Source organism: Strix uralensis, chromosome 2 (assembly GCF_047716275.1).
Source record: "Strix uralensis isolate ZFMK-TIS-50842 chromosome 2, bStrUra1, whole genome shotgun sequence".
Taxonomy (NCBI): domain Eukaryota; kingdom Metazoa; phylum Chordata; class Aves; order Strigiformes; family Strigidae; genus Strix; species Strix uralensis.
This window is the reverse complement of record NC_133973.1, coordinates 124,158,202-124,174,238: the sequence shown is the minus strand read 5'-3', so window position 1 is coordinate 124,174,238 and position 16,037 is coordinate 124,158,202. Positions and strand designations below refer to the sequence as shown.

At 37.2% G+C, this 16,037-nt stretch overlaps 1 protein-coding gene across 1 annotated transcript in view; it reads left to right on the top strand.

The window, feature by feature from the left end:
* ARHGAP42 (Rho GTPase activating protein 42) overlaps nt 1-16,037 on the top strand; it is a 175,678-nt gene that overhangs the window by 46,760 nt on the left and 112,881 nt on the right. Inside the window, exon 3 of the mRNA XM_074860209.1 lies at nt 12,414-12,475. Coding sequence (XP_074716310.1) covers nt 12,414-12,475 — 62 coding nt within the window. The remainder of the gene's footprint in view (nt 1-12,413; nt 12,476-16,037) is intronic.

Here is a 16,037-nt window from a genome sequence, read left to right as displayed (position 1 = left end):
GCTAGGTTTGAATATTACTTTTGCAGCTTAATATTGTGATGTTGCCCACTGGTTATTTCCCACGTTGTCTTGTTATTCAGCTGTTCAAAAAACTTGAACATGAAGTAGCAATTGTTTTCTTAGAATGAAAGATTTGTATTCATAGTCACTTTATATCACAATTCTTTCTAGTGGGATGGGGGGGGGGGGGGCAGAGAGAAAAGGAAAGCAGGAGAGAATTGGAAGAATCTCTGATTTAACCAGAATCCACCTTTGATCTTATCTATTTCTGAATATTCCATGGTTTTTAAACTTGTTCTTCCTCTGACAGACTGTGGGTATCAGTCAACTCTGGAGAAGTCCAGTCTGTTCAAGTCAATGGTTAATGGTTATGGTAAAGATTAATTGGATTAAATGGACTTTTACAGTGTAGGAAGTTATGCTGTTAGTTTCAGTGGGCACCAGTTCAAGCTGCTAGGGTTTCAAAGTAGGTCACCAGAAGCACTTTAAGATCACTTCATACCTGTTGGACAAAAGATAATGTATTGAATATTGTTCACCACACCCTGCTGAGCTATGCAGCTGTGGAGCTCAGCATAACTGCTGTGCATTTGTCTCCATCAGGTGGAAATAGAGACTAATTTCTCTTTGGCAAATATGATAATTTTAAACCCTATTTTGTAGTGGCATAGAGATGCAATATTTCTTAATAACCACTTGTCTAAAACCATTATCTCTTTGTTCTGTGAGAACATGGTGAAAATAGAAGATTTTTTCTGGCTAGTCCCTAAACCCTCCTCTCCTTCACAGAAGTGTAGAAGGAAGGGGAGAGACAAGAAAAGTGATTTTTGATATAGTGCTACGTGAGAGCAAGTGGCTGCCTGGGAGAGCCATTCAGTTCAATGTTCCTAACAAAATGGAAGAAATTGCTTAGATAATTTAAAATGTTTCTGCTGAAACTTCAGGATGCCACCTTTTGGGAAAGGTGCTGTATTGAGAGCTGTTGTATTGGAAGAATTGTTGTGTTGAAGAATTTATGCTGCAGAAGACAGCTAAATATGCAAATTGTATTACATGTTTTCAAAATGTTTGCTTCTTTTATAATCAGAGTGGAACACTAACACAGGGTAGATATATTGCAGCTGACTCTTTTTTAGTAAAGTGTTAAAAGTGTGGTGGTGGTATTTGAATAACTGTTTGGTGTAGGTTTGTTTTCTTTCTGTTTTCACTAACATACTGTGGGATACACAGCCATTATAAACTTTAAAAATCTTTCAGGACTCTCGGAAACGTTTTGCCCTTGTTCATCCATTTAGAATTTTCTACTTGTATTTGCTGTGTGAGCTTCTGCATGAGTAGGGCATGGCAACTTACTGATATTAAGTGAAGTAATTGGATTTATTTAAATTGTGTAACACTGCATGTCTTAAGGTTATCTCTCCAAGTATTGTGTTAGACAAGTGCTGACAGTGGATCTGGAAATTCTAGATAACCTGACTTTCTTGCAAGTCTTCTTAGCTTATATATAAACATGTAGCTTTTTTGTAGACTTTTGTTAAAAAGGAGTGGAGTGGAAAATGTACATGTCTTGGCTCAAAACATTGTTTTAACTTTTGTACAAGGTTTATATTTGTTTGTTTAAATATTTATGACACAATAGCTACTTTTTATAGCAAAGAATTCTTGAGTGTAATACTGTTTGCAACTGGATTTAGATAGCTATGCTGACAAAGGTTTGTTTCAATAAAATTCTGTAATGCGGAAAAGGATTTTTACTTCTAATAGCAGCCCTACATTTTATGCTTTACATATGTTTAGAAAAAAAAACTTCATAAAATACCTTGCTATATTTGCTCGTTAAGTTTTGCAAGATGAAAATACTTTTGAGTTAAAATTCCAGTTGCCTAATATGGTATGTACATATTATACTGTACTTGCAAACACATCTTGCAAAGCTTTGGGCTTTGATTAAGCTTAGATCTTGATTTGTTGCCTTATATGGTTCGCATGTTAGTCTGCATGTTGAGGCACACGTGTATTGTGCTTAGACAGGAGGCTTCATTGTCACTGTGGAACTCGCTGGCCTCTTCTGCTGGTTCGTCTTGCCTTTACAGCGTGACAAAACCCAGAAGACTGGTCAGGGGAAATGCTTGTGCCTTGTATATGGTCAGCAATGGCAGGGCTTTTAAACATCTGTTCATGGGAACACTTCTTAAAACACATATAGGGATTGAATGCTGTAAACCAGGGGAGGTCAAGCAGGGAGACTTACTGAATCTGTGATTGCTGGTTTTGTCTTCATGTGAAATTTGGAGCACTTATTACCATCTCTCTGTCTTAATACTGCAAAGAGCCAATATGCTCCAAATTATGATGTAGAGGACAAAATATAACTGTATATACTCTTGAGTTTACAGTGCTTTAACTCAAATGAAGTAGAGAGAAGCGCTGGGTTTTGTTTGCTTTTAGTTACACAGATTTCAGTAGCTGTGCTCTGATAAAGTTCTTTACTTGCCATTATACTGTGGAAGATGTGATCATATTTGGAGAACAATATGTAGTCCTTGAAACATAAATTTGGACATGTAAGTCTTAATTTTGTCATTTTTCTTGCTTCCTCATTTGTGTAATTTCTTTGCAGAAGTTTTAAACCAGGCATTTTTCATCTCTGTGTCTCTTTGTCTCTTACCATGCTTTTTCTTTCTGATATATAATGGATTTGTTTGGCAAATTTGGATTTATTTTTGTAAGGTAGCACACTTATTTTCAAGAATTGAAAAAATTCGGCAAAATACCTTTCCTCACAGTTCAAAATGGGAATTGCCACAGGAAACAAAATTACCAATGTAAGTTGTGTTCCCTGAGAGGATATAACTCTTACAGCAATACTAACCATTTATTTTTTTCTTATGGGCATGTCTGTGTTAAGTCAGGATAAACCATTGTTGAAATTGGACAGAATTTTTTTTTTGAAAGTTTGAAGTCTGGGTTAGGTAGAAATTGCTTCAAAATCTGAAAATTGTGGTGCTAATGAATAAAAAAGCATTGGATTAAGCCCTTGCAGAGTTTACTTACCAGACTAATTATGGAGCAAATACTAAGAAATTGCTTCACTTTGTCTGCTCTGAGTATGTCTTGATTCTGTCACAAGAGCAGTCCAGACCAGACAGAGCTGCCTCTACCTTTGTGTACCTTCCCATGATGGAAGTCTTAAAGGAAATTTGTGGTTATTGGGGCTGTGAATTTAAACCACTGTCTGCTGGCAGAATTTGCTGTCAGTTTGAGAGTGTCTGTCAGGGTATTTCCATGTAATTTTAAAACCTGTACACTTGAATCTTTGCTTCCACCCATGTCTTTTACTACCAGAAGTACATTTCATTGTATTATAGGAAGGTACAAATAGCTTTTTTTTCCCTGTTCTTATGGAGGTTCTGGTAAATGTAAACACAGACTAAAGGAATGCATGAGGTCCTTATTACAGATCCATAAAATCTGATACCCAGATTAGGGAAGTAAGAGAAACCAAATGGAGGATAAAGCAGCTCATCCAATATTCATTTTCCAAATTTAAAGGAGACTGAAACCCCATGAAGAAATGAACCATTATCTTGCTATTCTAACTTCTTTTTCCACAGTGGAAGCTTCTAACATAGTGTGTCTTTTGACACCAATAGTCAGCTTAAAGTTGAAGCACATTTGACATGCTCTTAGCTTACAAACTGGAATTTACATAAATACCAAAGCAATATTATCTTAAACTTAAACAAAAGAAAGAATTTACTCTGTTTCCTCTAATATCTTGGGAATGAAACCCAGAAGAGAATGAAATTGGTAAGAAAAACAACAGTTGCAAATCTTGCCCTCCTCTCCCCTTCTTTTGTCTTGTCTTCTGTTTTCCCAGTAAATATTGCTTACGGTACTGATCTCAGTCTTCCAAACTGAAGTTTCTCAAAAAATGTTGCCACTTGGAAAGTGAGGAAAGCAGACCCAGGGTAGAAGTGGTAGAGGAAATAGCAGCAGCCAATGAAAAGTGAAAACCTGAGCAATAATTGGGAAGATTTAGCAGACACGTACTTGTCCAAATACAGCTTTTCAGAAGATCTGTTTAAAAAAAAAAACCCATCTGTTTTCTGTAGGAATATCTTACGCTACTATTTTATTTCATTATATTACAGCAGTACTCAAGCCCAGTCAACATTGGTTATGAAATATTTATAAATTTCACAAATTATTCTTTACTTCAGTTTGCAGACTAAGGTGTTGATCCTCCAGCTTGTTCCCTTTGGGCTAAACTGTATTCCATTTAAAGCTGTAGGTAATAGTACAATTTTAATGTTTTATAGGCTTTATTCAGTAGAAAAAAAGGAAGAAAAAGAATTGTTAACAATTCGATCCAGGTTGTGACAGTGGTAAAAGAAATCTGTGTTGTATAAGATAAGGCTATATTTAAATTCATAGCCAACATATTGGAAGACAAATAGAATGCGAGACTTTGGGAGCCTTATTTCAAGACAGTCCTCCTTTGGATTTACATTTTGGCATATTGAAAATCTGCCATAGTGGTGACATTTTGAGACATCCCCTTTAGCTACCTTCAGACACACACTACAGGTCCTGTGTGGCATTTATGACATCCACAGTTCTTGCTAGGTGGAAAGTACTGAGAAAGCAGAGTATTGTTTCTTTATTCCAACTGCTTGTCATGGCCTGTCAGTGTTAATCTGAAATTTGTGATTTTTCTGTCTGATCAGGAAACCATCTGTTGCTCTTCTTGTCCTACTTTCCCCCCCTTCCCCCCCATAGTTTTTCAATATGGTTTAAAGCCACAGAAAGAAGGATGGAAACTTTATTTGATGATGTGGATTTTTTAAAAAACTGCTTGAAATAGCACTTGTGGCTTCAAATAATGCTAGTCATTAAAAACTCTGGAATCATGTCTGTGAATTAGAACTATTTAATAATATATTTACTTTCATTTTAGAATTGGAAAAGAAAGTCTCTTCTCCCAGGACTCAAGGATCTTACATTTATTCTGCTTTCTGTCACTGAAGTCTATTAAACAAGTGTTAATCCTTAGGAAATTTCCTTATGGGTCTTAGGTCCATCTTGAATTCTGATTTGGTAATGTATTACCTACTGGGGAAAAACTCCCTTGTAGGGTTTAGTTGAAGTTTGTGCTCAAGCATGAATTCAGAGCCTGCTGTAGCACGTCTATGCTAGATATGACCAGTTCTGGAGAGAGGATGTACTTGACTGACCTTCCTGCCAGAGTGTGTTGGGAGCAATGTACAGCACAGTCCTGGTATTTCCCCAGTCAGATCAGGAAGATATAAGGAAATCTCTGACAGGCTTGCACATTTTCACCTCTTATACAACAAGATGCCATAAGAGCAAATAACATATTTCTGTATGTGTATCTTTTTGATGCTGGCATTCACATATCTGAAGATAGTGGTGATACCTGCTTAGAATACTATAAAATGTTGTTTAGTGTACTTCAGAGTATTTAAAAATTGCCTATGCATTGTTTTAAGACTGCATGTGTAAGTATAAATTAAGCCAACAGTCTGTTTCAGAGTGAAGAATGCTTATTTTTTTTCTGTCTTCCACAGTAACTTTCCATTCTATCTCAGGTTAAACATTACCTTCCAAACTTGGCTTTGTCTTTGAATTCAGTATCTGTCATATAAAATTACTTCTAGGTTTCATAAATGATGCTTTCCTTTTTATTGTATGTAACATTTAGCAGTACAGTGTAACACCATACTCTTTAGTCTTAAGCTAATTATTGATAGAGTAGCTTCAATAATAGCCATATCATGCTGGCTTAAGGTGATGCATTCTCTACACAAGTATGTAACAAAAACTTCATAAAGGTTATTAAGCACATATTGTTTATTTTTTCTTATGAACCACTGGGTTAATTATAATGTAATAAGCCAGAATTCTAGAGCATAAATGAGATGTATTTTTAAAAATGTATTCTCTAAATTCAGATAAAAATTTATTTATCTTTTTAAATTTCTCCTTCATTCACTTAGTCCTACACTAAGCTTCAGTTCTCTTTTGATTATGTGAGTGTAGTTGTTTGTGGAGCTGTACCATATGTTTGAAATGATAGGGATAAAAAACCAAATGAAACACATCTTTTAGAAAAAAAGGACATTGTTGATCTACACTGTTAAGCTGTTGGTACTGTTAGTTTGCTTCCTTATGAAGCAAATTAATTAAAACACTTTTCAATTGAAAATAGAGGTGGGGGGTTTTTTAAATAAAGGAATGAGAGCTGTTTTTCCTGAATAAGGGAAATTTTGGAGCAAATTATTGCTGGGTTGGGAACACTCCAGAGAAAACAGCTGGCAACCTGTTTTATTTGTGTTGAATGAGACTACAAGTCTACAGCCGGGTACATATACAATTGTTTTTACTTGTTGGGTGTTGCTTTTCACAAACATCATTTCCATCATGATGCCAAGTGTATCTTACAAATCCTTTGAATAGCCCTTAAATAAAAAGCAGACTGTGAAACTATTTGGATTTTGTAAGCTAGTATCTCCTAATGACTTAAAATAAAGTATTAAGGCACCACTCTTTTTATTTAAAATGTCCCACTGATAACAATAATGCTTTTTGAAAATAATTCAATAATTCAGTTAGGTTACGTATTGTACTTTATATTACTGGTATGTTTTCAGAATTTATTTCTTATCAGCACATTCTCATGACATTTCCTCTTCTAAAATACTTGACTCTTCCTCCTCCCACCCCCTTTTGTGTTTACAAAGTTCACTTTAATTCTTCTGTGTATATTCTGATTAAACAGAAGGGGAGAAAAAAAAATAATGCTGCAGCATTAGTAAGAAAAGATTGTGAGGCCTGTGTCGAATTCCCGGGCTTGTTGACAGACAACAGGGGGCTGCATATGATACAAATGGGTCTGATTTTTTAAGTCTTACAATCATAGAATGGTTTGGATTGGAAGGGACCTTAAAGATCATCTAGTTCCAACCTCCCTGCCATGGGCAGGGACACCTTCCACTAGACCAGGTTGCTCAAAGCCCCGTCCAACCTGGCCTTGAACACTGCCAGGGAGGGGGCAGCCACAGACTCTCTGGGCAACCTGTGCCAGTGTATCACCACCCTCACAGTGAAGAATTTCTTCCTTATATCTAATCTAAATCTACCCTTTTTCTGTTTAAAACTGTTACCCCTTGTCCTGTCACTATACTCCCTGATACAGAGTCCCTCCCCAGCTTTCCTGTAGGCTCCCTTTAAGTACTGGAAGGCCCCTATAAGGTCTTCCTGGAGCCCTTTCTTCTCCAGGCTGAAAAACCCCAACTCTCTCAGCCTGTTGTCATAAGGGAGGTGCTCCAGCCCCCTGTTCATCTTCGTGGCCCTCCTCTGGACTTGCTCGAGCAGGTCCGTGTCCCTGTTATGATGGGGGCCCTGAGCTGGACACAGCACTGCAGGTGGGGTCTCATGAGAGTGGAGTAGAGGGGAAGAATCCCCTCCCTCGACCTGCTGGCCACACTTGTCTTGATGCAGCCCAGGATAGGGTTGGCTTTCTGGGCTGTGAGCGCACATTACTGGCCCATAGTCGGTTTTCCATCCATCAGTACTCCCAAGTCCTTCTCTGCAGTCCTGCTCTCAATCCATTCTCAGCCCAGCCTCTATTTGTGCTAGGGATTTCCCCAATCCACGTGCAGGACCTTACACTTGGCCTTGTTGAACTTCATGAGGTTTTCACAGGCCCACCTCTCAAGCCTGTCCAGGTCCCTCTGGATGGCACATCCCTTCCCTCCAGCGTGTCGACCACACAGCTTGGTGTCATCGGCAAACTTGCTGAGGGTGCACTTGGTCCCACTGTCTATGCTGCCCACAAAGATGTTAAACAGCGCTTGGTCCTAATACTGATCCCTGAGGAACACTACTCGTCACTGCTCTCTACTTGGACATCGAGCTGTTGATGACAATTCTTTGAGTGTGACCACCCAGCCAATCCTTATCCACTGAGTGGTCCATCCATCAAATCCATGTCTCTCCAGTTTAGAGACAAGGATGTCATGCGGGACACTGTCAAATGCTTTGTGCAAGTCCAGGTAAATGATGTCAGTTGCTCTTCCCTTCTCCACCAGTTCTGTAACTCCATTGTAAAAGGCCACCAAATTTGTCAGGCACGATTTGCCCTTAGTGAAGCCACGTTGCTGTCACCAATCACCTCCTTATTTTCCATGTGCCCTAGCATAGTTTCCAGGAGGATCAGCTCCATGATCTTACTGGGCACAGAGGTGAGACTGACTGGCCTGTAGTTCCCTGGGTCTTCTTTTTTACCTTTTTAAGAATGGGTATCTTCTGGTTTTTAACTATGGAAAAGCACCTCAAATTATTATTTTTGAAATACTTGTTTGCTTTGTGTTGAGAGCTGGGAATTCAGAATTAGGTGCGTGTACTGTGTGCCTCATATTCCTGCTGAAGTTCATGGAGGGGGCCCAGATGTGAAGGGAGCGAGGCCCCTGCCCAGCTCTCCGGGGATGTCCAGAGGCCGTAGAGATGAACTGTCCTGGGGAGGCCTGATGCCCTACAGTGAGCTCTGCCCTGTGTATCCCTCCATCTGCCCAGCCCAGTCACCAGCGTAGGCAGAGCTGTCACCTGTCTGCAACCAGAGGGGACTGTGGGAAAAGAGGGGAGGAAGAAGGGAAAAGTACACTGGAAAAAGAGGAGGAAGGGCGGCCTTGTCTTCCATTTACCACCTCCCTCTGCAGCTTCCAGCAGAGATGAAGTTCTCTGGGGACAGACCCTGGCTTTTAATGAGGTCAGACTGAGTGGGGGTTGTATGGGAAGAAGGGTGTAATAACATGAAAGATTCAGAAGTACTGCGATACTCATTGGTATTGTAGGACAGCTGGTGGTGGTAAAGCATTTTTTTGACATTATGTGGTGTCATTGCAAGGGCAGAAGAACCAGTGGGGTCACCAGAGACATCCATGTTTCTGAGCTCTGTCTGTATACTGGGCATTATTCATTAGTGTCTGAATTACACAGTGCCCTTGTTCTCCCTGTGCACCTCCTGAGCTGGGAAAGGATGCTCCGTGGCTTTGTGGGCATTGACCAGGGCAAAAAGGGCCATAAACAGTGAAGGCATGGTCAGTATTGATGACAAGGTGTCTCTGCAATGAAAGTATCTCTAGGATCAAGGGAATGGTTTGTCTTTGTGCTGCTGAATAGTGTAAATTCTTAGTGAAACTTTTACCTTTATCATCCCCCCCAAAGATTGAGGCAATGTGCAAGAGAAGATGGAGACAGCTTCTCAGTCTTTTGCTGAGGCACTGTATAGGTGGCATGTTTAGTACTTTATATTAGTGTTAAACTTTGAGGAAAATCTTGATTTGCACACTTGCAGAACACATTTTTATAGTTTTTCTCTGTCTGTTCTCGTTTTATTTAAATCCTAAGCAGAAGTTTCGACTCTGAAAGTAAAAAACCCACTGGATCTACCTTGAAATTAGGAAGATTAAACAGAAGCTTCTCTTACTGGATTGGTTTTATTTTCTTCCTCCTCACAGTTTCCAGTCATCTTTCTGCCCAGTTTCTGCTTCCTGCCATTCTTCCTTTACTATGTTTTTGCTCCTAAAATGCTGAATATTGCTTGACCAGAGAGGATATTTTTTGTCTTCGCAACTGTATTTCTTTTACCTGCCTGCCCCCCAACCATTCTATTTGATTTAGATAAAAACCTGCCCATACTTTGGGGCTGGGAACTGACAGTATTTGCGTTTGACTGCTGCAAGGTGTAAAGTGTTAAGTTTCTTATTGCAGATCATGAAGAAAAAACATTTCATGAGCTTTTGTTGTATTAAAGAAAGTTTTAATGATGTGATCAGAAACTGAAGAGTACCATAAGGCTTTATGTGGATAGGGGAAACCTAAATTTCAGTAGGTTCTGGATCTGCTGGCTTCATAAAGATGCAATGCTTGGTATGATCATTTCTCTTTGAAATAGTTCTGTCATTGTGAGTGTCTCCACAGTAAAAAAGTGAAAAAAGGAGGGGGAATGGAGTTTTAACATGTGACTGCAGTAACACATCATCTTGTGGTTAAAAATGACCAATTATTCCACTGAAATAATCTGGAAACAATTTTTCTTGCTGGCTTTACTAGAAAGTCAGATGTTTTTCTGAAGGGCATCCTAATTCCCTGAATAGGTAATAAAATTCAAACAATATGTTTATCTAGTTTATTTGAAAAGATTAAATTTTTTCTAATGGTGGGTAAAGAAATCACTCTGCCACATGTGCAAGGGATGAACTGTCTCTGTCCTGTTTTCTGCAGCCAAGAATAGTTTCTTGTTAAATTTTGGGGAAAATCAGTGTGAAAATAAGAAATAGTTTTGTCATATGTTTGGCTCATTGTTTATTTAATTTTTAGGGTTTCGTAATGGGTACACAGATATTCTTGAATGTAACACTCAACAGATTTCTTATCGGGTAACTTAACCAGTCAGTTCATCATCTATTTCTTTACCTGGTTTTGACAGATGGGATATTATGAGCTGATTCTTAAGAGATGGAGTTAGTTCAGTGGATATCAAACTAAATTCTTGATATCAAGATGTAACTCTGATAAGGCTGAACTGGTAAGTAACTGAAAGTCAGTAACTGAAAGGCTCAGCTGATAAGCCTAAATTGAGGATTTCAGAAGTTTGTGCAGGAGGCCTAGGATTTGTTTTACTTAAAAAGTGGCAAAATTTTGTGGTGTTTATGTTCTCAGGAAAAAATATTAAATGAAAAGGCTCAGATCCAACTGGATGGACATATAACTTACCAGGTGTATTTGGACTAAACAAAATGCTCATGAGTAATAACAGGGAAAAAAGAATTTGTCAGCAAAGAATGGCTTAGGGGTCAAGATACGCAGGTATAGCATTACAGTTGCAAAAAATAGGCTATCTAAGGTCTTGCAGAAGAAATTGGAACAAATGGAAAGTGTTCCTCAGCTGTAAAAGTTAAAAGAGAGCAAGAAGAATGCAAGGGTGACCTCTGTAAGGTCCAGGTGGAATAAAGGATAAAAATGATTTGGCAGTGGTCTAAAAACTAAATAGCAATTCCTGAATGCTGACAAGGCAGTTATGGCAAGCTAAATACTGCTTCCCTCTTAGAAGCTACTGCAAAATAGCAGATACTCTAGAAAATGTGCTTATTTCCTTAAATCTTTCAGGGAAGTTGAGAGGGGATGAAGCCATATTATTGGAGACTGACACATTTTGTAAAAACGCTTAAGAAGATGGAAAAATAGCTAAGAGGACAAGGGTTCTGTTAGCATACCCGGAGCAGTGTATGTTGATTAACAGTGAAGACTTTTTCAAGCCTGGTCTTTTGAGAAATTCTACAAGCTTTGTTTCCTTGTTTTTTTCCTCTTTAAAAGATGATTTAGGTTGCCTCAAGTTTATTGTGAGAAGCTGTAGGATTTATGAATCTGCATTCTGATATCAGAGCTTTAAACCATGAAATTTAGCATCCTGTCATTGGCAGCAATTACTGCCAGATGCATCAGGATAAAATAAAAAGAGCTACTTAGCTGTCTTCACATGATTCTTCTCTGGCATTTTTGTCTGTGGAACTGTGATGCTGAATTCTGAATAACCCATATGCCTGTAAGAAAGTAATATAAATAGAAAGATTTTTCTAGAGAGATTTACACCAGTTGCTTACATGAGAATGAAGCCTTAAAGAGTTTTTGGAAGGTTTTCCCCTTTCTTGCCTTCTTTTATGGGTTAATACTTTTATTATGTTTCTGTTGACATCTGCTATAGCCCTTTGACTTACATTTGAAGGCAGTTTTGAGCAATGACTCTCTTATAGTTGTAACAGAATTAAAAGCTTTCTTATAAACCAATCATCTGTTCTTGTCACCTGAGAGCTTGTCCTTGACAAACATAAAGCCAAAGAGCTGCTAAACCTAAACAGTTGGCATAATGCATTTCTTCTAAAATGTTGACTTTCAAATTTTTACCTGAATTTTTTTCATAGTTCTTGCAAATATTTGTTGCTGCACTTTAATAGGAGAAACTCAATAATTTTCTTTGCAGTTTCTTTCTGCTCCTAGCATGCTAAAGTAAATTTTGTGGCTGATTGTAGAATTCTTTGTTTTGAGAATGATCTTTGCACATTTCAGGAAAATCAGTTTGCCATATTCCGTTTAAAAATTTCTTTTTTATGTACACAACTCTTAAGACTCAGGTTCTTTTCCTTTGTTTTTTACCTGTTCTTGACCTGCTGCTTGCTTCAGTCTGTGTCTCATTTAATGACTAATGATTTCAGTGAAGTACGATATAAGAACAGTATCTTATCACTACAGCTTCAATCCAGATAATGGACTCATCTGGTCTTAAAATGTAATTTTGACCAGGATCTGTTTTTTCTTTGTTTTCTTTTCAGCCCAGTCACTGAAAGAGTTTGCTCGGCTCCTGATTGCTGTTGAAGAGGAGAGGAGACGACTGGTAAGTTTGCTGGCAATAATATGTTTCATTGGGCCTCTTTCTATATAAAATCGTACACTTTTTTTCTATTCCTCCTGAAGTGCTGTTTTTATTTTCTAATTTGTGCAGTAGATGTTAAGTATTTCATGAGAATCACTTGAAATTTTGCAAAGCCAGAAACGTGCTAGCACAGACTGCAGCAATTTTTAATGGAGCGTTCAGCGACATACTTTTGCATCGATTTAAAAACTGTTTTCTCACAATTTCCTCCCTCTCTGCTCCCTACCCCAAAATAACCTTTGAATTCTGCTGTACCTTTCCCCCATCTTGTCTTACTAATCACAAGGCAGAGCAATAAACTGTAAACAAAAAGCTTACAGTGGAAATGTAGATTGGCATTGGTATTTATATTTAATTAAATAGAGTGTTGTCCAGTGAATGTATACTAGTAATCCAAGAATGTGATAAATAAGTGGTAAGAAGAGAAACCAAATTCATTACCCCTGAGAAACTCTTGCAGAATACATTATATATCAGACTTGTCAGATTTGTCCTTTGTATGGTGTTCTTACTTCTTTTGTTTCCATACTGATGAAACTACAGTATGCTTTCATTTATATTTCTATTCAGATGTAGCTTTGTTAAAGAAGTTTTAAGTGTATTCTTGTACAAGTATTTAAAAAAAAAAATTCCACATAAGCAATGAAACTTAATTTTTTTTCTTCCTTGGAAGTCAATCATGAATAAAGAATTGAGGTAAGGATTAACCTCAATTGGGGGATTTTTAAATATCGTGAAAGTTTAACTAGCTCAGATCCATCCAATGACTATGTCTGTTGTGGTTTTCCTTCCTCTTATGAGTACTTAGGGAGGTGAGGAAAAGAATTTTCTGACTCAGATTGGAGCAAATTTATTAATCCAGGAAGAGGTTTACATAAAGTTCTCTTATTCCTAGGAGTATGTAACCATATAGAATTGTCTCCTGCTATTTCTGTTTACATAAATATTTTGAAGTGGCAAAATCAAGCATTTATATTGTACAGTTGCATAGTTAATATCAGCTGAACCTGTAAAAATGCAGTTTTGCATCATGCTAAATATTTTTTCCTGGGTAGATGGAAGAATGAGGTGACTGTTCAGTACTTACCAACATTAAAAGATGTTTACCAGAACAGTTATTAATTGCTTAGTTAAACAATATTTCAAATTAATAGTTTTCCAGTTTAGCTTAAAGATTGTTGTGAGCTAACTATTGGAAAAGGGAAAAGCAATGAATAGGTGAAGGTTATAGTTTTCAAACTGGTTAGTCTTTCATAATAAGTATACATATTTCCCTTTATTTTATCTTTCTTTTTTATTCTAAGAGAAGTCACTCCCTTTTTCACTTTTAGAAGTTCCTGGCCTCTCTGTGGTTTATAATTTGATCTTTCTATGTAACGTTTTACTTTTTATCTTGTAGGAAGGCCATTAGAGTAAAATGGTGAAAACCCATTAATTTTATGAAGTGAAAAAAGACTAGTCAGATAGAAAGATACTTTCTGTTCCATTTCAGTATGACTTCAGGGGGAATACATGGATTGTATGATCCCAATGCAAGGTCAGAGACTTGGGTGAGATTTCAGTCTCACGGAAAAATGTTTTACAAATGGCTGTAAGTTTAGTAGAATGCAGTCATCAAATCATTATAAACAAAGTGGCAAATAATATTCATTTGTGGAGAAGCTGCTCTTGATTGGAAATCATTTGCATCCAGCTTTTCGCTGAGTTTGAAATAGCCCCGTTCTGTTTCTTATTCTCCAGTTCTCTTACTGCAGTTTTCTGCATGCCATCATAGAAGCCAGGGGTCCCTGTGAGGATCAGTGTGCCATGCTATATGCTGAACAGATTGCTAGTAGTAAGAGTTTTCTGCTTGAGAAACTTTTGATTTAGCTGTGAAATCTTCAAAACGTTTTTTGCTTATTTCTGCAGAAGTATGGAGCATTATTCATACACTTTGATTCCTCTGCTGGAAGCACTTACAAGCCAGCCAATTTGCAGATGAATGACGATTTTACTAAAAGTTTTCAGCTGACTGGAAAGCTTGAGACAGGTCATGCTGGTCTTTAAGAATTTGGTTTCCTTTACTTTTCCATTAAAAGAGAAAACTTGCAAAACTTGTTTTTTGTTTTTTTTTTTTTTTTTTAAAAAAAGCTTGTTCTTTTTGACATTCTATAGAAGGCTTAGAGAAAAACAGTTATTCAATGTTGAGACTTCATCATACCATTTACAACTTCCTTTTTGTTCTCGAAGTGTGTGACAGTAAAAAACAATATTGTATCAGCAAATGCTGGATGTACAGGAATATGGAATGACAGATGTTAATTTTACTTACCAGCTAATGATCTTGTTTCCCTGCCTTGAATTTTATGTTATTAATTTATGAGCATACACGAGTGCATCAATCAGAATTGAATTTGGAAAGTATATATTCATATCACCAATTTATTTCTCATCTGATGCCTATTAAATTCTTCATAAGTGAAACTATTTTTTTGTTTCGGTGAATGCAGAGTGTTGGAGTGCTTCCCACTGAATATATAAATTGTTTCCACTGGTCAAGGAAATAGTTTGAGAGGTGCATAGCAAGTCTTCCGTCTTTCTTGCATAAAGAACCAAAAGGAGCTCATTTTTGTTTTCTTCAGTAGAAGCTAATGAAACAAGATATTATGGACAGTATTACTGGGAAAAACACTGAAGTGTAAGGTTAAGTAAAACTGTGTATCACATAAATATACTGTTGTCTAAAGCTTCGAACCCATTATTATTGGCAGCAGTAATAATATGGTGATTATTGTAAGTCAATTTCTTTTATCCTTGTCTTTTATTTCCTGATGCTAAAAAATTGAGTAGTAGTCTCAGATAAACCAGAGGTCATGCACCAAGCATTTCCCCTGAAAAACCCAATAAAGGAAAAAGTAATTCATAAGACACCTTTTTTATGATATACAGCCTTATGTTTGGCATCTGTCATTTCGTGGTGATGTTAATTTAATGATGCTGTTGGTAAATGGTTCATTTAAAAAAAAAACCCAACCAAACAGCTCTGACTCTTGGGTTTTACAACTAGCGTAAATAGGATAAAAAGTCGGATTCATCTTCACTGCCTTTCCAATGACTTCAGCAAAAAGCCACCAGGGAATGTTAAATAATAACCTCTATTTCCCAGTGATTATTAGGGAACAGTAAAGATGCTGTAATTTAATTTCATGTGAATATTTGGATCTATATCAAGGGAACTTACTTAAAATAATTTCCTTCCACTCTTGCTGAATTTACATTGTTTCTATTAAATAAGTGATATGCTATTTTATTTTAGAGATTCATGCATTATTTATGTTTCTGACTCATTTGATATTGTTAGTAAACTTTTTAACAAACAGAAATGTACTGGGAATGATATAAAATACTAATTATTGTTCCTTTCATAGGATTATGCTCTGTTGACATAAGAATAGGTGAATTGGTTTGTGCTACTGACTTCCTCTTCCTTGAGATCACCTATCAATTTGAAGCATTGAACGTGTTCTCTTGAGTGTTACCTTGA